The sequence below is a fragment of the Blastocystis sp. subtype 4 genome, assembly GCF_000743755.1.
Source record: "Blastocystis sp. subtype 4 strain WR1 chromosome Unknown seqid_0029, whole genome shotgun sequence".
In the NCBI taxonomy this organism is placed as follows: Eukaryota; class Bigyra; order Opalinata; family Blastocystidae; genus Blastocystis; species Blastocystis sp. subtype 4.
The window spans coordinates 25,206-46,815 of record NW_014569518.1 but is presented as its reverse complement, the minus strand read 5'-3'; the positions used below and the strand labels follow the sequence as shown (position 1 = coordinate 46,815).

The window sequence follows — 21,610 nt, the reverse complement described above, 5'->3', positions numbered from 1 at the left end:
ATGCGTAAATTCAAGAGTTATTTTCTTATTATATCAGATTCTGTTGGTCACCATGGATCCTTTGGAGACTCTCAAGTCTGGGATAGCAAAGAAGAGGGTGATTGAAAGGAAAGATGGATGTGTGCACATTGGTAGTCATGTGTTCCCCGACAAGACATTTACATGCATGAAGAAATTTGGTGTTACAGATACAAAGAATCTGGAAAAAGAAAAGGCGTTTTATACACTTGATAGTCTTTGCTTTTTCTGGAACGTGTTTTCAAAGAACCCAAGCACGGACCAAGCAAGCTATGCATTGCAGTGTATTGATAATAATGTGGATGCTGTGAGTTTTCCCCAGAAGGAAGCATTACTTTCCTTTCTGAATGGCAAATCATCCAAGTGTGAGTATTTTGATCTTACAGTTCCATTCCGTTATGTAAAACCAATCATTGATGCCTCTGCTTCCAGTGCCACTGTTGAACAAGTAATTGGTGATAAAACAACGACTAAGACAGTAAATATTCAGAGTTACAAACGTCTACGAGCTGTCCTTGGAAATGAGAAGGTGTATGAAACTCGATCTAAAATTATTGCTCTGAATGGTAAATCGTCTTTTCTAGGAGCTGTACGTGAAAGAAGAATCTGATGATGTAGATCGATCTGATTCGTCGTGATGAAAAAACTGATAGTCGAACCGAAGAAGGGTGGAGTAGTCGAATGAGTAGGGGTCGTTTCAGAGATTGAAAGTAGATGTGAGTTCAATCACCATTAATCCTGAAGAGGGTTTCCTAACTCAGACTGCTAATGGCCCATCAAATTACAGTATGGAAGCGATCATTGTTGTAGCCCCATCTGCAGGAAATAATGTGATTACCATGTTCAATGTGGAACAATTCATGGAGAAAGGAGAGTATATTTCCAGTGATGTGATGCGCAGAGTATGTAAATAAGAGACGTATGAAAGCTAGAAGTCTCCTCTAAAGCCTCAAGAGGTTGTGTTGATACGTGAAATCAATGGTCGACCCATGCGTTTCCGTTTTATTGATAACCCATCGAAACTGTCTGCAGGAGAATGGGATCGGATTGTTTGTATTATTGCTGGGACTCAGCCATGGCAGTTTCGTGGTTGGCGTATCACAGATCCAGCAGTATTGTTTAGTAAGAGTTGTAACTGTAGAGTTCGGTGATTTGTAGTACTGGGAGTGTTCATGTGGTTTAATGAAATGCCTGTGCCGGTAGTGGTGAAGGGATGGAATGTCCATGAAGTGTGTGTAGGGGGTAACAAGGAAGTATGATATAGATTAATCGTGATGTACGAAACATGGATGCAGTGGCTCGAGTACAATTCTGGGACTTGGTGGAAAAGACAATCAAAACAAGGAGAATGGAGTTGCTTAAGTAATATGTTTGTGAAGAAACAAAGATGAGATGATGATTATGTTAGAAATCACCTATGGAAATTCACGATTGGGACTCACAGTCATCAAACAGATATCATAATATTCATACCATCCCTATATCGACGTAATCAGGGCAGATACTCAAATGGTAACATTTCTTGGAGTCTTCTTTGTTGGCGAAGAACAGCTTGAATAAAGGTCTGAAGGTCATTTTGTTGGGGATTAAGTGTAGAATACAAGGTTTCCGCTTCAGTTATTAACTGAGTCATTTGTCTCACGAATTACGGTCATATCTATTATTTCTTGATTTATACCTTTTGACTCGATTTCACGAGAACAACACATCATAATTCTCGTAAGCAACGAAGGAGAAGGGAGAAGTTTTGCAGTCACTTTGTCAGACCCACCCAAGGTACTGTTATATGGAACCACCAGTTTCTTTGAAGAATGGATGGCAATTTGTTGATCCATTGTGTGTAGTGTGGATCTGTCCAGTATCTTGATCAGATGAACTATTATACGGGTCACGTGATATAATGGGAATCAACTCATTCACATTGACGGACTATCCGATCAAGGTTAAAAGATACGCAAACCGTTCTAGTGTTGAATGATACTGATGGGTACAATATACACATTAGTGGGAAAAATGGCCAGATAGATAGTCGCCTCATTTTGCTGCATACCAAAATTTCTGTATACTACTCACTCTGCAATGATTACCTCTTTTATATTGATCTTCAAGTAATTTAAACTTTGTTCGGCAAGCTTTGGGACTTCGATGGACATGCCTAACATCTGTCACATCAGCAGCAATTGTCCCCCACAGAGTCTATTCATAAGTGAACAACCGAATGCTTACCTCTTTCGAAATCTTCTCAGCAGATAGGTCATTCGGAGAATTCGCTGACTTGCTAAATAGAATACTTCGGTTATTAATTATGCATATGATCAGTCTTCGAATCTCCTCATTCGACCAATCCCCGGTACCCTTACGCTTACCTCCTCCTCGGCTTACTGACCCATGATTATCTGGTATATGACTGTTTACATGGTGATCATGTGATGTACATAATTCAACATGGTCACTGAATCGTTGTCTCTTCATGGGTTGCTACTCAATCTGTATGATATACCATTGATAGTAAACGAAGCTAAAGTCTTAAATAGATAGATTAGGAAATCGAAGTGTGGCCTTGTGGTCTAGTGGTATGATTCTCGCTTTGGGTGCGAGAGGTCCGGAGTTCGATTCCCCGCTGGGCCCTTTTTTTTGCTTTTATCAGATTGCTGTAGGGTGTAGTTGTTGTCGAATCGTAATTAATGGTGGTGAAATTGATGATTCCTAAATGCTTCTTAAGTGTGCTTATATATATTGTTAAAGAGAATTAAAATGTGGCCTTGTGGTCTAGTGGTATGATTCTCGCTTTGGGTGCGAGAGGTCCGGAGTTCGATTCCCCGCTGGGCCCTTTTTTACTTTTAATCCATATTACTCGTAATAAACAAATGAAACGTACAAGTCTACTGGTATTTCATGAATACGGATAACTTTTTCATTGTCATATGGAGAGAATAAACTTCTCAATTTACTAATATCCATGTCACCAGAATCATAGAACACACAACGTGCAGAAACTTTACTATCTTGTAAGTACTTCGTACATTCATCCTCTGAATGGACGAAGAATGCAATCGGAGTAGTCAAATAACTCAATTTCACATCATCAGGAACAAATGGATTATTGAAAAACACATGTTCCTTCCATTGGAGTTTCGCCTTGGCCATGTAACTACTCATACATTGTAAGGGTTGATAACCACATAGATTACATGGAGGAGTTAGCGTGCCCGAACAAGGCATTTCAGGAACCACCATATGACGATCAAGGGCATTGGCAATATTGATAAGAGTAACCAACGAATTTTCAACACTTTCATGTCGTTTGTTATTCTCCAATGTGATATAACGAGCATCTGGATCCGAGTATTCATGATTTACATCAAAACCATATAAACCTGATTCCTTCAACCGATATACCTTATTCACATGACTGATTACATAATTATTGTGAGCCATCACTTGATTCGGGGCTATTCATCACATACATCACTAATACCTACAAGGCAACGACCATGGGAATTGGTGTTCATTGAAGTAGATAGAACCCTTACTATAGGTATTCATGGGAAGGAAGTGCCATCGAAGACCAGGCAACAAATTAGCTCCCACGATCTCTTGAATCGCGTCCTGATCGTTGATCTCACGTCCCTTCATTCGATCAATGGCATTCTCAATCAACCTGAAACTCATCTCCGTCGGCCTGAAGAAGATAAATCCAGCGCAGATATGTTCGTCCATTTGAGCTACAAAGTCGAATTGTCCCTTTGGAAAACCACTAAAAGGATCTTTGAAAATAACTACATCGGAATCAAACATTAAACAGGATATTCCAAGAGAGAGAATCTTATGGATAATCACCAGTTTCAATTTCATGATCACATTGAAACTGTGGTCTCCATAATTGCTTGTATTCACTATATCATACTGCTCGAGATGAGCAGTTTTGATTAATGCAACAGGGAAGCCTTGGATACTTAAAACGTCATATGCTTTTTTATCTAGAGCTACCACCATAAAGTTTGGATACTTCCACAACCGGCTTGTCATATAAGATACATAGAACTGATCCAAATATGGGTAATTCGTAAAGGTCGCCAAAACACGTCCGTTTTCCTGAACTCTCTTGGCCAATTCCTCAATACGAACTATATGTTTCGGTTCTTCAACATCAATCAACTTACGAAAGTTCATATAACTGGAATAGGATAAACTTTCGTTCGATCGTTTCACTGCTTGTTCAATTTGCTCTCTCATTTGATTCTGGACATCAGTAGGATAAGTGATATCTCCATCCAACTTATTTCCTAAATTACTCTTCATAGCTTTTAGTACCTATCCATCTCAGTCATTTCATATCAACATACAGAAACGGGAATAGAAACTCGATGAAACGAAAACGCAATTAAAAATCCCAGGCATGCAAATAGAATGAGAGATGAGACTAGTTTCTTCATTATTTGTTGACAAAAAGAACATGAGAATAGTCGGTGCCAGAGTCATCGAATCCCCGCTACTTCCATCTCGTCCTCACTAGTTTCTTGAACAATGTTACTTTTATGAGATATATGTATATATGTCTCATATAGAATGAGTTTCAGAGATAATCTCTTTTCTTCTCTCAAGGAAATTTCCCAGAAAATGATGGTAAGTTTTGTAGGAAGCTCAGAATAATGGAGGATTGCCTCAATTCAATTGATAGCGATATTGACTTGCGGGAGTTTTTATCAAAATTGAAAGTAGGAGCTGGAAGAAGGTGCGAGGTATAGACTTTGGCATCGTTGATATCGGAGTCATCGGTAGAAATCGATAAAAATCATTCGAAGACTATTTTGACTGCGTTTATGAATACTTGGAGATTTGCTTCCAAGGAAGAGTCTTCTCTTCTGGAGGAGTATTTCTCGCTCCTTGCATACACTAATTTCTTTGATTCGGTATCGAGACCGTTCTTGAAGCTGTTATCGACGAGTTACAAGAATGCGTCAGTGAAATGGTTGGTTCTATGTTCTATTGTTATTTCTAGGGTCTACAGACTATTTCGTATGTGTTGCATCATGTTTTCATCACCTCAACCTGATCTCGCTGAGTCTGTCTTAGAAACAAAGGTACTTTACATTTTTGTGTTTCTGATTGCTATAGACTAAACTTATGGAGGAAATTGCTGAGAAGGATCCTAGATTGGGTGTCTGTTGTATTCATTACTTCATTTCCACTTCTGATACAACGAAGGATGAGCTTCTTGTGAAGGTGATTGATATGTGTTGTGCCAACAAGGAGACACTGTTACTTATTGGTAGTAAGCTTTGTGAGTACATTGAATCCACTGAAAGCAAATCAGCTTGCCTTTCATCTCTTATCAAAAGGTGGTCTCCTTCTTTTCTTCTCATTTCTAGCTACCTCTCTGTTCTTTCAAGCGCTCGTAAGACACCCTCACAGAGTGTTATTAAGGCTGGAGGTGTTCTTGCTAGTCAATCCACTCATGAACTGTTGTCAAAAGATCTGTTCCCCTCACTATCACGTGGAGTTAAACGTAATCCAGAAATGGCCGTTCCTTGTATGGTTGAAGTGGTTACCATGTTGGCTGTGGATGGTTCTCGTTATCTTCCATATCTGGTTGATTCGTGTATGTATTTCTTCAAACAGAACACACCCGAAGCAAGCAAGAGTGTTCATTCTCTTCTGAATCGGTTATTGAATCATTGTAGTGATGGAGAGGCCATTACATCGTTTATGAACTCATTACTTCATGAAATGGATGCTGCTCGTTTGACTCCTGTTCTTAAGAAGCAAGTCTACTTAGGACTACAGGCTGTTATACAGGGAATGAATGAACGAGTAATGGGAAAAGCTTCGTATCATGCATCTACTGTCAAAATTGGAGAGCTATTGTTTGCAGTGCTGAAGAAAGAGAGTAATCCTGCTGCTAAGGGATGTCTGTTGGATTGTATATCCCATGCTGTATTGCTCTCTGAGACGTATTCTGAGGATTTGCTTGTATCTCTCTCTGGTTCATTACAAGCCACCAGTACTACTCTCCTCCCATCGCTATATTGTCTCTCTGCAGTTCTACGCGTGGCAACAACTATCCCTAAACCTGAGCCTCTGAAAAAGGGATTGGAAGAAGCTGTTGCTCGAGCCATAGCCAAACCATTTATCTGTGGTCGAGAAGGTGTATTGGCCCTTCCTTCACTCATTCGGTTGGCCATTCTGTTGAATGAGCCAATCTCATCATCTGTCAAAGATTCATTGAAAGAAGGAAGCTATTTGTACCAGCCTAGTATGTATGCAAGTGCTAATCGAGAAGATGAGTTACTGGTATCATGGTGTAATGAAGCTCTCTGTTCCATTGTTGAACTCCTTCTCACAACTCATTGTCTTGAGTCTGATCAACAGTTGTCCTTATTGAAGCTGTTCTATTCACAAATTGTAGACATGAGAGGATTCGATAATTATTTAGATGACTGATTCTCCTAGCATACGTAGTCAGGCTCTGACACTTCTCTCCTCTCTGGCTTCTACTCGTTTTCAACTTCAGACTCTTCTGACTGCTTTCCAGCAATATCTCGTTGATGCTTCTTCTCAACAGTTCTATAATGATGAATATCCACTCCCTCACGAACCTCTTCTTGCTGTGTTACAAACGCTTGTTCATGGTGCTGTTCAATGGGAGGATCTTGGATTATTTGCCTGGTGTTCAAGTCATCCCTTCCTGTGTGTGGGTCACAATCATCATGCTCCATGGCATGCTATCATTGGATCGATGTATCGTTCGTTGAAGGAATTAACGGTATCTGATGAGACTATTCAAGCTATCCTCACAATTTATCATTCTGAGATACTCTCACCAACTTCCTCTTCGATTATTCTTGCAACAGCTACATTGCGCATGCTTGAGAATCTAGCTTCCATTCCAGCGGTTCTGAAGCCTCTCTATATTGCTCTTCATGATGAGTTGGCATCTGATGCATCATCAACTAAGATCAGTTCCATCTCTTCTCGTGATCTTTCAATCTGGAGAACTCCAGAGAATGTGGAATGGAAACCTCATCAGGAAGAGAGTGGTTATGTGCCTGAGATTACTGCGTCTCAGACACGCAAGACACGGGCGAAGAAAGGAAGTAATCCTTTTGGTAAGAATGACGATAACTGGGCTCAGGAGTTGAATGCTGAAATCAACAAGGATAAAATTGCCAAAGAGGAGGCTGAGAAAGCGATTGAAGCTCGTAAGAACGCACTGGAAGAACAAGCTGTGGTACGTGCTCAGATTGATATGATTGCTCGTCCTTATCGTCGTGTCCTTCTCACAATCCAGGCATTGATCCGTGGAGGAGGTGAAGACTTTGAGGAATATTTGATGGAATGTGTTATGTGGATAAACAACATGTTAACGAATCCTGTTCTGTGTGTGATGGCCAGAGATGTTTTTGGAGACTGTGCTTCAGTGATCTCAAATCCTTCTCTTCGTGCTGCTCTCCAAAATAGTCTTCATTATGTCTTCTTCCAGCAGTTCTGTAAGGATTCACAATCAGTCTGATCTATAGATTCTTTCTCTCTCTTGAAAGTGATCAAGCCAGTTCTTTCTATGGCTTTGGCTTCTCCTCTACCTAGTTGCTATCTGCCTCTCTTCATCCCAGTACTCCGCACTGCAACATTCTCAAAGGAAGCTACTTCGTGTCATGCTGATGTGGTTGGTGTGTTGCAGGCATTTGCTAACAGGGATGATACATTGAAAGAAGCTACGTTGTTACATTGTCGTTGTGAAGTATGTGAGATTCTGCTCGAACTCCTTCGCATTGCTCCTCGTTTGGATCCTTCGCCTGAGAGTGTTTTAATGAGCTATTGTGACTCTGCTCCAAGTCTTCAGCCAAGAGAAGTTCTTTTACTCATTGGTGACCGAGGTATGCTTTCATCATCTGAGGATGTTCGTTTGAACAGTCTCTTGAATCTGGCATCACTGGATTCATCTCGCGTAAATCCTTTATATGTGGTAGGGTCCATTGAGTAATACTGATTGTAGACTCGTCTGTTCATGCTTCAGTACGATGATGATGAAGATATTGCTGAAGAGGCTCAACAACAATGGGAAGAGAAGAATTTGTCTCTTTCTCCTGTGTTTTATATTCCATTGTTCCAGCTTCTAGGTCATTCTGTTGATAAGATTCGGAATGCAGCTAGTTCAGCCATTGCTCATGGTTTGTTGTTGTTCCCAAAGAGTACTGCAAATGTACTAACTCAAGTGGAGAAGAAATGTGAAGAAGTAGAGACAATGGATGATCCACACGACCGAGCTACTTTTGTTTCAACAATAGTATCGGTGTTCTATATGTTACAGCAATGTGCACTCTGTAGGGTGTTTACTCCTGATCAATTGTCCCATGTCTTGGATATTCTCTTCCTTCATGCTTTTGCTCATGAGACTGATAGTGTACGTGTTCAAGGAATGAAGACAGGAGAAGCCTTGATGGAGAGTTATGGAGAACAGAATAAACATGAACTCCTCTCGTATCTGAATCAGCGAATGGTGAGTATGGAGAAGGATGCTGGAACTGAAGAAGAGATGATCAAGCAAGATCATATGCGTGAAGGATGTGTTGTGCTCCTTGGAAAGGTCACTTGCTTCCTTGAGGATGGAGACTCTCGAATCTTCAGTACAACAGAAACTCTCTTAAAATCCCTGGCTATTCCTGCTGCTTCAGTTCAGGAAGCTGTAGCTCGTTGCCTTACACCTCTATTCAAGTATGAGTGTCTGCGCAAGAATGCCAAGACCTACGTGGATCGTCTCTTGAATCAACTTACAGAAGGTGAGACATATGCAGAGCGTCGTGGTGCTGCTTTGGGTCTGGCTGGAGCTATTAAGGGAATGAGCAGTAAGGCCTTCAAGGAATATGGAATCAATGAATTCATTGAGAAGGCTGCTCAAAGTAATTCTGCTATGGCTCGTGAAGGTGCAATGTTAATTCTTGAGGCTCTCTTTGATACCCTTACATTCATGTTTGAACCATATGTTGTCCGTTTCCTTCCTCTACTTCTGGAGAACTTCTCATACAAGGATGAAGGTGTAAGAGAAGCTGCTAAAGGTGCTTCTCGTTCTGTAATGCGCAATCTCTCACCTCATGGAGTCAAACTTGTTATGCCAAAGGTATTAGAAGGATTGATGGATCCTCGTTGGCGAACCAAGCAAGTAGCTATTCAAATGTTAGGCAGTATGGCCTATTGCTCACCTCAATCTCTTTCTTCATGTTTACCTCGTATTGTTCCTGTTCTTACTGAGTCCTGTAATGATGCTCAGACTGCTATTCAAGAGTCTGCTCGAGCTGCTCTGTTGGATATTGGTAATGTTATTCGAACTCCTGAGATTGCTGATCTCCAGGATGTATTAGTCCGTGCTCTTACAGAGCCTCATCGATATACTTCTTCAGCACTTAAGACACTCACAGAAACCTCCTTCCATCATACTATAGATGCTCCTTCGTTATCTCTGATTATTCCTATTCTCATGCGTGGTCTGATGGATCGATCTACTGATACCAAGAAAAAGGCTGCATTGATTGTCGGTAACATTTGCTCGTTAGCCAACAAGGCAGATGTCATGCCATATCTATCCAAACTCCTACCTCCTCTGAAGAAGTGTCTGATGGATCCTCTTCCTGATGTACGTGCTGTGGCTGCTCACAGTATTGGTATGCTTGGACATGAAGTTGGTGAGGAAGAGATGAAGGATGTGATGGAATGGCTTATTGAAAAGGTCTATGAAGACAGTACAGTTGCGGAGCGTTCAGGTGCTGCTCAAGGTCTAGCAGACTTGTTAGCTTCTGTTAATGAAACTCGTTTCCATCAAGTATTGGATGAACTGTTGAAGAATTCATCTCATCCTCGAGCTTGTGTGCGTGAAGGTGTCCTATGGACTATTTCCTTCCTACCTTCAACTTTGGGTGATCATTTCACTGCGTTGATTCCTGTCATTCTTCCTTCCATTGTATCCGGTCTAGCAGATGAGTCAGATATGGTCGCTGAAGTGGCTCTGCGAGCTGGTCAAGTTATTGTCAAGAACTTCGCCAAGTCCGAATTATCGGTTGTGTTACCTCCAATCAAATCTGCAATGATGGATGACGACTGGCGTATCCGTCAATCATCCATCCAATTGATGGGAGAGTTACTATATACACTAGGTCATACCAAGGCTGTTGGTATCAGTGAAGATGAGAATGATACTGGCTTGTCCAACGATGCTGTTGAGCTCCGACTCCAGAATGAACTAGGTATGCAGACCTGGACAGAGATCATGTCTGCTTTGTTCTATTTAACTACGGACGTGACTGCAGCTGTTCGACAAAGTGCTTTCCAGGTATGGAAGTCAGTGGTCAGTAATTCTCCTCGTACTCTGAAGAAGCTGTTAGGTGAATTAACACGTCTTTGCTTCGAAATGTTTACAAGTGATTCGGAGAACAAACGAACTCTGGCTGCTCGTTGTCTTGGAGAACTTGTTCAGAAACTGGGTGAGTTTGTAATCCCTCATGTACTGGAAGTTCTGAACGAAGGACTTAAGAATGATGATCCTGTGATTCGACAGATCATCTGTATTGGATTTGTTCAAGTCCTTACAAATTGCAGTGCCTCTGTGTTGAAGAGTTGGGGTCCCCAATTCTTAGAGAGTCTGAAAGTATCAATTTGTGATGAGAATGAATATGTGCGAGCAGCAGCAGCTGAAGCTCTTACGGAATTACAACGTCGTGGAAATGGAGATGCTTTCGATTCTATTCTGCCTATTCTCCTTGGTGATTTGGAATCTGGAGATGCTGATCGCCAACATCATGCCCTGAATGGTCTAAAACAGATCATTCTGCTACAAGGAAGACCTGTAATCAATACACTGTTTATGCGTCTTACCACTCGTCCATATACTGTCTCTCATCTTACTGTACTTCAACAAATCATTCCGTCTACATCTAAACTCCTTCATTTCTTCTTTGGAGATACAGCAAATGAATTCCTTGAATCATTGTATGGAAAGAATGATGAATGTGAGACTCCAATGGAGGACCAAGAGATTGCTACTGCTCTTCATAAGTCACTGTGTTGTATGGCAGAGTATGTTCAGACTTCTGGAATCCAATGGACGCTGGTGTATCTTGATAAGATAAGCATGATGGCAAATAGTGGTTGGAGACGCGAAGCTTGCAGTATGCTCACTGCTTTGATCCAGCACTCTGTAGCTAATTGGGATGATCAGATTCAAGTGATTCTCCGTCTGCTTCTTAAGCGAGCGTCTGATAATGATCAGACTGTCATTAAAGAGGCTTGGAACGCTTTGACTGCCTTGTTGAATAAGAAGAAGGTTGATGAAATGTTGCCCCACGTTGCTTTCATCAGCAATATGATAGCAACAGTGATTTCAACAGAACGATACAAGTAGGAAAGAGAATGATGAGTGATGGATAGACCTGGAGTGGATATGAATACCTATGTGTTACCTGCATTTGCAATGAAAGAAGGTCTGAAGCCTCTATTTGTGATGTTACAGAAGGGAATCATGTTGGGTTGAAGAAAGAGAATGATGGATAGGGTTGCTTCTGCTGAGAGAAAGGCTGATTGTGCCTCGTTGATCTGTGATTTGGTACAGTATGCTCCCGCTGAGAATGTTCGTTTGTATGCCTTGCAAGTGACAGGTCCTTTGATTCGTATTGTGGGCGATAAATACTCCTCAGAGGTGCGTGTAACAATTTTCCGTGCTCTCAATCTCCTTCTCAGCAAGAGTGGAGATGCTCTACGTCCCTTCTTGCCCCAGCTCCAAACTACTTTCATTCGTGCCTTGAAAGACTCCAGCAAGGGAGTGCGTGACGAAGGAGGTCAGGCTCTGGTTCATATCATTCGTCTCTCGAATCGTATTGATAATGTGGTGTCGGATCTGAGTGATGATGTTGTGAGCAACAATACTGAGATCCGTGAGTCCATCATGACTAGTCTGAAGGCTATTATGAGTGCTGTGGGAGCTCGTCTACAGCCAGCTACACGATCAACAGTAGAGACGGTAGGAGTGAGATAAAGAAATGATTGTTAGAGAATGGTAAATCTCCTTAGCAATAGTGAGGAAGATATTCGTGTATTGGCAGCAGGAGTACTTGGAGTTACACTCTCATTTTCGGATGATGTATCTTTCAAGTCAATTTTGGAGAATTCTATTCTATCCTCAGACCAATTATCTTCAGATGTTGCTGTTCGCCATGGAAAGTGTGTTGCTTTGGGTCAGGTTCTCAAGTACAATGGAGAGCGCTGTATTCCTTATCATCAGCAGATTGTGGAGAATGATGTGGCCTATATCAAGGATGATACAATTATGATCTGCATGGCTGGTATTTCTGTCTGTAAGTATGTACTGAATGCTTACAATACCATGTCTGAGGCAAATAAGGTAGATTCATGAAGATTGAATGATGGATAGAAGCTGGTTCTGAAGGATCTCATCACCGAACTGAACACTTGTATCTATCACTCCAACTCAAGTGTGCGTTATGAGACAGTGGTATCAATCTCATTGTTTGGTCGCGTCTGTAAGGACACGGATGTAGACCTGCTCAATGTACTCGTTCCGACACTTCTCAAGAGTGTCAGAGACAGTTATATTCCCGTGAAACTGACTTCTGAACGTGCATTGATGCATTTGCTTCAGATCCACGAGAATCCGGATGTGTTAGCGAACTACTTACGTTCTGTGCCTCCGATGGATGCGGAGTATCTAAAGACGTATGTGCAGAGAGTATTGAGCAAGTTGCCTAAGGGTACGGAGGATGATGTTGGCGATTTCTAAGCAAGTTAAATATATTGGTTGAACTGTTTGTTCACAAAGCAGTAATTGCTATCATGTTCATCCTTGTTACAATCAAGGACGTAATTCGCATAGAACCGAGTCATTTCGCAGAAGAACATGTTGCAGTAAAGAGTTATTGTTAGAAGTGCTAATCGTGTCTAGACACTCATAAAAGAGATTCACAGAAAATATTCAAATAAAGTAATACCAGGATATGGACTTTGCGTCTCTTTCTTTGACTTTGTTCGGATTGAAGCAAGTAATATCTACCCTGGAGACGGAGCCAGCCATACTGAAGGTACTCATCATCATAACATTCATTTTGCAGTTCAATTTCGCATGATCATGTTCAGACCGGTGGAAGGTGAAATTCTCGTTGGAAAGGTTCATTCAAGTAACAAGAATGGAATTCGAGTGTCTTTAGAGTTTATGGACGATGTATGGATTCCCTCATACAACTGTCGAAATGATTGTTAGACTATCATTTCTAGTGCAAGAAGGAAGCGTTTATGATCCTATGAAGCGGATGTGGGTTTGGCATTACAATGATGGAGATCAACAATTGGATTTTAATGTAGAAATGGGAGAGTTTATTCGTTTCCGAGTCGTCGCTCTCCAATATAATCGAATAGAGAGTAATCCTTAATCACCTCTAATGAATCTAGAAAACAATACTGTAGTTACTTCAGAAGTTAAGAAAGTTGAGCGGGAGCCAGAACCAGCAACACGTCATCGTACACAGAGTATTGATGTCCAAGGACCTGAAATCTCTCGTGTACGCAGTGCCAGTATTGATATGAAGGAAGAAAAGATGCTTCCTCCGAATCCTATGGCTGTTATTATATCCTTTTTATGGTGGACGGATAGGTTCTTAACACTACGGTGATATTAGTTATGATGGTTTGGGGATGATTAAGTGGTGGATTCCAGATGAATCATATGATTGTTTGTTGCAAACAGATTCTAAAGGACTTCTACTTATTAGATGTCATATACTGAATCATTTCCCGTAACTTGTCTGGAACTGGAGGAATCAGCGCTATTTCTTCTTCTGTCAGGGATTCAGGGTGATCTACTTTCGACCCCAAAACCTTTTCAACCTCCTTTAACCAAGAGTTATATGAGTCTAGAATACTACTATCGTTGGTAAGCATTCGTTCCAATCGACTCAACTTAGCACGTTCATCGGGTGTTGATCCTTTGGGTGGAGGAGCGGTCTTTGCTTTCTTTAGTTCTTCTATCATGAACTTTTGATCGTCTTCTGTTAAACCTATTTCTTTATACAGTTCCTTCGTGTCTCTCGCCTTGATATTGGCAGGATCAGATAGCACCTTCTGAAGGTTTGTGACATACTGATAATCGGCTTCAGATAACCCTTTTCGATCAATTTTCATATCATATAGTAGAGACTCCTTCTTCTTCTCGGAAGTAGGCTTTGGTTCCTCCTTTGGACGCGGCTCTTCTATTATTGGAGTTTCCACCTTCTCTTCATCCTTTACAATTCTCATATTCAGTGGTTTTCTTCGGAGATCACGAAATTCTCGTAATCCTTTCGTAATTCGATCCATTTCTTCTTGATTAAGTGAAGGGAGTTCCCCTGAATCAACTAATACTTAAATACTATACATAGATTCACTTGTGCATGTGGGTCTTGATCTGTACCAACGAGTAACTCCAGCACGAGGAATTACCCGTACCGATGTCCCAATCCACAGAGATTTGAAAGCAAAAGAAAGCATTGAATCCTTACATGGATCCCTTCTCACGTGTAAAAGGTTATTATCTCCAAGGAGCACCTTCAAAGATTGTGATAGGGGAAATAAAGAAGTGTTCAGATTGGAAGGAGGAAACGTTCCAAGATCGTGTAGTGAACGAAGTAATCGATTTTTCAGTCTCTATTATTCTCAGATCATCAATCATCCGCTAATTCTAAAGAATGGACGTGATCATGAATATGAAACTCGTTTCGTTCGTAGCTACTTTGATGAATTAATGAATGCTGATTCTGTTTCAGATGGTGGATGATCTTATCGCATAGTATATCTCTGATTCGTTTGCTATGGAATATGACCGTGTGCATCATAAACAGTAACTGAGATTATTACTTTTCACTGTAGTGAAAACAATAGCGAGTATTATTACTGCTATTATCCCGTTCCGCTAACAGATGAGGTGATACAAGTGAAACTGAAGAGATCATGCAATTGTACTGCTTTCAAAACTTGGGAGGCTTGTTTTGCGTTTCTTGAATGGGTTATAACTAATACTTCTGTTTTCCATTCTAAAAAGATCTTAGAAGTGGGGTCGGGAAGTGGTCTTTGTGGGCAAATGTTGCAGTGTCTAGTTCATGATTGTCAGATTATTATGAGTGATTATTGTGATGAAGTTACTGAATATATTCTTGGGAACACTGAAGATAGTAATTCCGTGATTACGTGCTCAAAAGATAGATCGCGAAGTGTTTGAACGTCTTGATGCCTCAATTCCATCAGTCGATACAGTTGATTTTTGTAATTTCTCAAAAGATCACATCAGAAGCTTACAAGCAGATATCCTGATGGCAACAGATGTGGTATAAGTGGATGAGAACACTAACATGAAGACGTTTTCTCCAGATTTAGTTGATGGATTTGTGGAGCTCACGGATTTCATGCTGAAAGAGTGTCATCGTAAGGTCATATCTACTGGTTAATGCTAAGTTGAAAGGGCATTTGTCTGTTGCACAGTCCGTACAGCAGAGATGTTTGATCGATTAAAGGAGAACCTTAAGGCGAAAGGTCTTAGAATAGCAATGCACTATTTAGAGCAGATGAATACTTGGTATTACCTCAAATATGCTGAAATTGTCCTTTTAGAAGTTACTTTGGGAATTATTGAGTAATATGACATGTTTGGATCAAAACCCAAAGTGGTATCACTATCCTTAATTATCATACCATGCCAATACTAAACATGGAACCACCAACAAACCACATTTCCTTTGATACTTGACCTTTACGATGCCTGCTGAGAGAATTAGCAAGAAGAGACAATGTGTGGCTGATGGAGTGTTCTACGCCGAGCTTGATGAGGTAAGAAGTGGTTTGGTGTCGAAGTAAGAATTTAGCTTCTTCACCGTCAATTGGCTGAGGTTGGCTATGCTGGAGTGAGCGTCCGTAAGTCCACCATGAAGACTGAGATTATCATCCGTGCTCCTCGTCCCCAAGAGGTCATTGGTGAGAATTCTCGTCGTATCAACGAGTTGACTGCTCTTGTACAGAAGAGGTAGTGATAGAGAGTGTGTCTGAGAGGTAGATTCGGTTTCAATGAGAACAATGTTGTTCTGTATGCTGAACGTGTTGCTGAGCGTAGTCTGTGTGCTCAGGTGCAGGCTGAGGCTCTGAAGTATAAACTTCTGGCTGGTCTTCCTGTGCGTCGTGCTGCCTATGCTGTGATTCGCAGTGCTCTGGAGGCTGGTGCTAAGGGTTGTGAGGTTATTGTTTCTGGAAAGCTTCGTCAGCAGCGTGCTAATGCGATGAAGTTCAAGGAAGGTTATATGATCAAGACTGGTTATGCTTGCCAGGAATTCGTTGATGTGGCTGTGCGTCATGTTCTGGTGAAGCAGGGTATGTTGGGAGTAAAGGTAAAGATCATGAAGCCTTCAGATCCTGAGGGCAGACTTGGACCTAAAAAGAATCTCCCTGATATTATCACTGTCCATGAGCCCAAGGAGTATCCTGTTCCTGCTTGGAAGCCTAACCAACCTGTTGAGAAGGTGAGTGAGGAGAAGGAGATGTAAACCTCTAATAAAAGGTCAAATGGTGTCCTTAGAGTGTTTGTTACTAATCATAGTTACCAATTATGTGTATCTATCAAACATGATGATGACCAAACCGATAAGGAAAAGGATACATTCCGCTCAGTCTTATTAATGCTTTTGAGTATACTCATGTATCATCTTATCCAGCATACGAGATAGTAGTTCACTTGGATTTACATCAGAAGATTCAGAATCATAGTCAGAATCATACTCCTCCACTTCAGCATCCGCATAAGGGAAATCCATTGGAAATTGAACTCCATTGGCACTCTTCTGGTTGTTTCCTGTCTTGGTCTTCTTCTTTTTGTTATTGCTTGGCTTCTTTATCTTACTGAGAGAACGAACTAATCATTATTCCTATCTCCAATCTCTACTCTCCAGATGAGCCCCATCTTTGATACCACATTGACGTACTGTCTTGTCCAATGGGAGTGGTGAAGAAGGCTTGACAAAGTCAACAATACACATACCAGCCATCTCATCCTTAGTAGGCTTATGACTCAAACGTATCTCCATAAAATATTCCATTACACTTTTGATCGATTGATCCAGAGAGCATTCATAATAGATGTTTCCATTGATATTCATAAACACGCTGATAGTCTGGTTGGGAGTCATCTTTGAAGCCTTGCGGACTATCATTCAATACTTCTCAGATTCTTTACCTGTCAAAGTCATCTCATTTTCAATACCACATTGGCTTAATGTCTTCTTCAGAGGTAATGGCTTGTGAATGTCCTGAATATTCACCAAACAATACTCACTCAGAGTCTTCTCTGTGACTTCCGAATCCCAATACTTCTTCACCAACTTCAGGAGAACTTCACGGACCACAGCAGTAGGAGGGAAAGAAACAGAGTATTTTTTTCCATGATCGCAAAAGAGATGAAGTGGTTTGGCTGGGGGTATAGGAGCCAGAGGTGGTTTCCCAGCAGTTTTAGGCGTAGGTGCCAGAGGTGGTTTGCCAGTAGATTTGGGTGAAAGTGGCAGTGATGGCTTGGTAGCAGACTTGGGTGGAGAAGATATAACAACACATGAAGAGACAGATGCACCAGGAATTGCTTTCACTACAGGTCAAACAACAATCCCAATATCACATTCAACCATGGTATACTCAGTTAGACCACATTCTTCAACCGTTTTCTTCTTTCCAAGGGGTTGATTAGGATCAGATACACGTACTAAGGAGAACAATTTAAGGTCTTCCTTAGTAGCAGGTTGATTGAATCGTATTTCATAAAAATACTTCATAACACTTTTGATAGTCTCTGTCGGTTTACTGTCGTAGTACACCAAACCTCCCCAATTCATTACTAATGGGATTCTTTCTTCTGAGGATCCTCGTTGAGGTGTAGCCTTCTGAGCATCTGAAGTTACGTCACCAATTTTTCGAACTACCACTCATACTGATCCATCAAATCTACTTGCTAACATATCTCCATTCTGAATGCCACATTCACCTAATGTCTTCTCTAAAGGCAAAGGACGATTACCATCCGTTGCTCTTACTAGAGAGAAGGTTGATCGATTCTTCAATCCCTTCTCTCCTTGCATCTTCAAGAAGCTATCAAAAACAGTGGCAATGAGAGTATCTGAAGAGAGATTCGATAGAACATCACCAGTAATAATGTTGTTGACGCTTATCAACTTTGATGGAGTCAAAGAGGATCCTCTGGGAATAGCTTGCTTGCTGTTCACCTTTGATCCTTTTTCCTTCTGATTTCCCTTATTCAATTCCTCCCACTGCTTTACAACCAAACACTCTCCATTCTTAAGTCCACATTCCTGGACTGACTTATCGAGAGGCAAAGGACGATTGTCAGCAGTTACACGAGCCAAATACCAGTCCTTTTCATCAGCACTTGTCAGTGGATGGTTGAGATAACCTCGAAGGAAGTATTTGAATACTGTACGAACTGACATAATCGAAGGTGCCAAAAACGTGTTAATTTTGTCGCTTCCATAATACAGTGTGATTTTGGGTACTGACTTTTCAGATGGCTTAAGACTGCTTAACAATCGAACTAACAGTCCATTCAATCTTTCACTCCTACTTTCCAAACGTTCCTGGTCCTCTATTTGACACTGTGCCAGTGTCTTATCCAAAGGTAAAGGATCATTCAAATGACTCATTCGAACAAGACAGTTCTCCTTCCTATCCTTCTCCGTGCTATCGCGTCCAAGGCGTTTCTCCAAGAAATATAGAAATACATGCTCCAGTAGTGTGTCAGCAGGAGCTCGATAATTGAAAGGCTTCTTACTAATTCCCGTTACGGTGATGTATCTGATCTCTTGACGTTTCTTCTGTTCAGCAACATTCACCACTTTGGTTTATCATTGGTGTTCAGACTTACATTTCAATATTTCATTATTCATAAAATTACACTCACCCACAGTACTAGTGAGAGGAATCTGTTCATTCGGTTTCTTTAGATGTGCAAGGTAGTATTCCTTACGATCTAGTGCTGTTACAGGACGTTTCAAGTGTTGAGTGAGAAAATGTAAAAACACTTGTTGAACGAGTGTATCCTTCTGACACCAGAATGAAGCCATCTTCCCAACATAACAACGAAGACAAATGGAGTTTGTCTTGGGCTCTACAATAAGAAGAATGAATTATTAGTACGTGAAGTTGCCTTCATTGGTTTCTTACGAACTATGCGTCAACGTCCAATATTGCTCCTACCAATAACTTCATCACCATCCGATAAGCCACATTCTTGCACAGTTTTTCTCAGTGATAAAGGAGCATTGTTATTATGCGCAGTGACAAGACAATACTCATTTATCTCTTCCTCTGCCAAAGCTTTACCAAATTTGTGATTCATGAAGTACTTGAATACGGCCATTATTTTAGATGATGGACTGCAAATGTACTCGACAGGTTGTCCACAATCACAAACGAGAGTGATTTGATCATCCTCTTCTACTCTGATATCTTCTAAACTCTTAAAGGTATCATCAATAAAAGATGTTATAGTAGATGATTCACTCAATGTCTGACGATCGCTAGGTGACTCGGATTTGGGAAGGTCCGTGACTTCAATAACAGAATAATCGTTCACTCCTTGTTTACTTAATGGTACATCTATCGCCAAAACCCTGTCACTACCTTCAACAGAAAACTTCACATTTGGATTCTCTAACTCCAGAGTATCCTAGAATTGAAAATGAAGGTCAGTACTACCATAATCAAGTCCATCTCCTCAGAAAGGGAGGAACTCAATTGAATACCAAAATCGAAAGCGGTGCCGTTGTATTGGATATACATTTAGTATACTACTGAAAGTGGCATGACCCAAAAAAAAAGCGTCATGACAAAAAAAGCCACATTTGTGGAAATGAACCGAATCTGTATCAAACAAAGAAAGAACAGCAACAATCAATTAATAACACTTTGGTGGAAGAGAATTCTCTGTTTGTCGATGATCGGAGTCACATCTTCCTCCAACTCAACAGCTTCATAAATCTGGTCAAAAACATCCAGAATAGGCTCAATTAAGTCGTTGTAAACTGTAGCTTCCTCTGTGGATACAGCTACCGTCAGATTCTGGAGGATTTCATAAATGCTAATACGAATAGGATCCTCACTTACCAAACCAATCTTCCCGAGAGAACGAATTGCTTCACGACGCATCTTCCAATCTCCCATCACAGCAGCTTTCTGCAGACGAATGATGATGGGCTGATAGAATGCAGAGCAATCGGCTGAGTCACCCACATTGGCAAACAGATCTACACACTCTCCAAGGAACCAGTAAGCAGCAGTCTTCAGATTTGCGATATGATCAATAAACCCCTCGTTAGGTGTGGAGTAGTCCAGAAGACGGAATACAGCCTAGAGGTGAGAGGTGAGAAAAAGACTCACATTAAGTGTGTATTCACAGTTCACGATATCTCGCAAGGAGAAGCAGGCATGCCAGCTGGTCGTCAACGAATCCACTGTCACCGTTAACGGGTTCTGGAGGAACCATGCCCAGGCCACCTCCACAGCGAAGTGAGAGAGTGAAGGAGTTGAAACTGCACGACCAGACAGTTGCTGGAGGATCTCACGAGCTACATCCTCAGGGAGTTTCATTGCTGTGGTTCGCTTGACCAAATCAATGTACTGACTACGTGAAGTCTCATCAGTAGGCGAATTCACCAGCCAAATCATCACTTTGAGCACCTACAAATAAGAGAATGACAGTAAGAGCAACGCTTGTCTGAACATAAATGCTGATGCTGGTGGCGTGGGGTAGCAGGAGTTCATACAGCTTATTGAGAGCATCTTGCGTAGCATCCAGAGCTGGAGAGCCTGTAATAGCGGTGCGTGATCCAAAGTGTGTGACTAGTGACTTGGCCAGACACACAGTCACACGACACACAGTCACAATACCAAGTGTATCATTGGATGAGACATACTCCTCACATGATGAGCAAATCTTTTGAGCAATGAATTGAATGAGTTCTACTCTCAATTTCTTCTTTCATTCCTACCTCCACTTCCAGCACCTCCATTCACATTCAAACCTTGAAGCACATCATAAGGAAGTTGGGACAATAACTCCATTGCCAGCAAGCTACTGCAATCGGAGTCACTCTGTACGTACTTACACAGGACAGTCAGGTATTTACTGTCCTTCGTTGCCTCGTAGAGAATGAAGCAGATACGAATGTAGCAAATAGAGGCAAGATTGTCGGATTCAACTACCGAGGCCTGGTCAAAGCAAGGCTGAACGAGAGTGGCAACACGTTGAGGAGCATCTTCAGCTAAGGATAGTAGCATGCCCAAGCAATGACGGAACACAGCCTGATCACCTGTTGTGAATCCCCACTGGATGAGTGCATCTACTTCAGTACAGTCCAGATTGCAGTATCGCAAAACACAAAACAGTTCAGCAAGACAGCGTTGCATATCACTCTACACTATTATCAATGCTTACAAAATCTAACGACTCCTTTCTGAGCTTCTGAGGCATATCGGAGAACAACCTCTTTCAACTTCTCATCCTCTATGAATAACAGAT

At 41.3% G+C, this 21,610-nt stretch overlaps 7 protein-coding genes across 7 annotated transcripts; 5 read left to right on the top strand and 2 right to left on the bottom strand.

Annotated features, from left to right (window-relative positions):
- Positions 1-52: 52 nt before the first annotated feature.
- Positions 53-1,384, top strand: JH06_2416 (parafibromin-like protein; the record flags this gene model as incomplete). The annotated part of the gene is given in 7 exon segments (XM_014673738.1): positions 53-75; positions 136-607; positions 637-703; positions 733-920; positions 951-1,140; positions 1,177-1,271; positions 1,283-1,384. 7 exon segments carry the CDS (start codon positions 53-55, stop codon positions 1,382-1,384), a joined length of 1,137 nt encoding a protein of 378 aa, XP_014529224.1.
- Positions 1,385-2,868: 1,484 nt separating this feature from the next.
- JH06_2415 (UDP-galactose:fucoside alpha-3-galactosyltransferase-like protein) lies at positions 2,869-4,454 on the bottom strand (the record flags this gene model as incomplete). Its single annotated transcript, XM_014673737.1, is given in 4 exon segments — positions 2,869-3,402; positions 3,418-3,470; positions 3,501-4,332; positions 4,365-4,454. The coding sequence occupies 4 exon segments, from the start codon at positions 4,452-4,454 to the stop codon at positions 2,869-2,871; spliced, it is 1,509 nt and encodes a 502-aa protein (XP_014529223.1).
- Positions 4,455-4,841: 387 nt separating this feature from the next.
- JH06_2414 (hypothetical protein) lies at positions 4,842-6,403 on the top strand (the record flags this gene model as incomplete). The annotated part of the gene is made up of 4 exons (XM_014673736.1): positions 4,842-5,102; positions 5,137-5,360; positions 5,391-6,166; positions 6,276-6,403. 4 exons carry the CDS (start codon positions 4,842-4,844, stop codon positions 6,401-6,403), a joined length of 1,389 nt encoding a protein of 462 aa, XP_014529222.1.
- A 51-nt stretch (positions 6,404-6,454) lies between these two features.
- On the top strand, positions 6,455-12,802 carry JH06_2413 (hypothetical protein; the record flags this gene model as incomplete). The annotated part of the gene is given in 8 exon segments (XM_014673735.1): positions 6,455-7,508; positions 7,539-7,684; positions 7,700-7,984; positions 8,015-11,406; positions 11,437-11,529; positions 11,560-12,025; positions 12,056-12,406; positions 12,437-12,802. 8 exon segments carry the CDS (start codon positions 6,455-6,457, stop codon positions 12,800-12,802), a joined length of 6,153 nt encoding a protein of 2,050 aa, XP_014529221.1.
- A 339-nt stretch (positions 12,803-13,141) lies between these two features.
- Positions 13,142-13,688, top strand: JH06_2412 (DNA-directed RNA polymerase; the record flags this gene model as incomplete). The annotated part of the gene is made up of 3 exons (XM_014673734.1): positions 13,142-13,262; positions 13,294-13,437; positions 13,468-13,688. The coding sequence occupies 3 exons, from the start codon at positions 13,142-13,144 to the stop codon at positions 13,686-13,688; spliced, it is 486 nt and encodes a 161-aa protein (XP_014529220.1).
- A 2,628-nt stretch (positions 13,689-16,316) lies between these two features.
- JH06_4358 (ribosomal protein S40) lies at positions 16,317-16,580 on the top strand (the record flags this gene model as incomplete). Its single annotated transcript, XM_014673752.1, has 1 exon — positions 16,317-16,580. One exon carries the CDS (start codon positions 16,317-16,319, stop codon positions 16,578-16,580), a length of 264 nt encoding a protein of 87 aa, XP_014529238.1.
- Positions 16,581-19,983: 3,403 nt separating this feature from the next.
- JH06_4359 (hypothetical protein) lies at positions 19,984-21,498 on the bottom strand (the record flags this gene model as incomplete). The annotated part of the gene is given in 4 exon segments (XM_014673753.1): positions 19,984-20,439; positions 20,470-20,769; positions 20,789-21,051; positions 21,081-21,498. The coding sequence occupies 4 exon segments, from the start codon at positions 21,496-21,498 to the stop codon at positions 19,984-19,986; spliced, it is 1,437 nt and encodes a 478-aa protein (XP_014529239.1).
- Between the last annotated feature and the right edge of the window lie 112 nt (positions 21,499-21,610).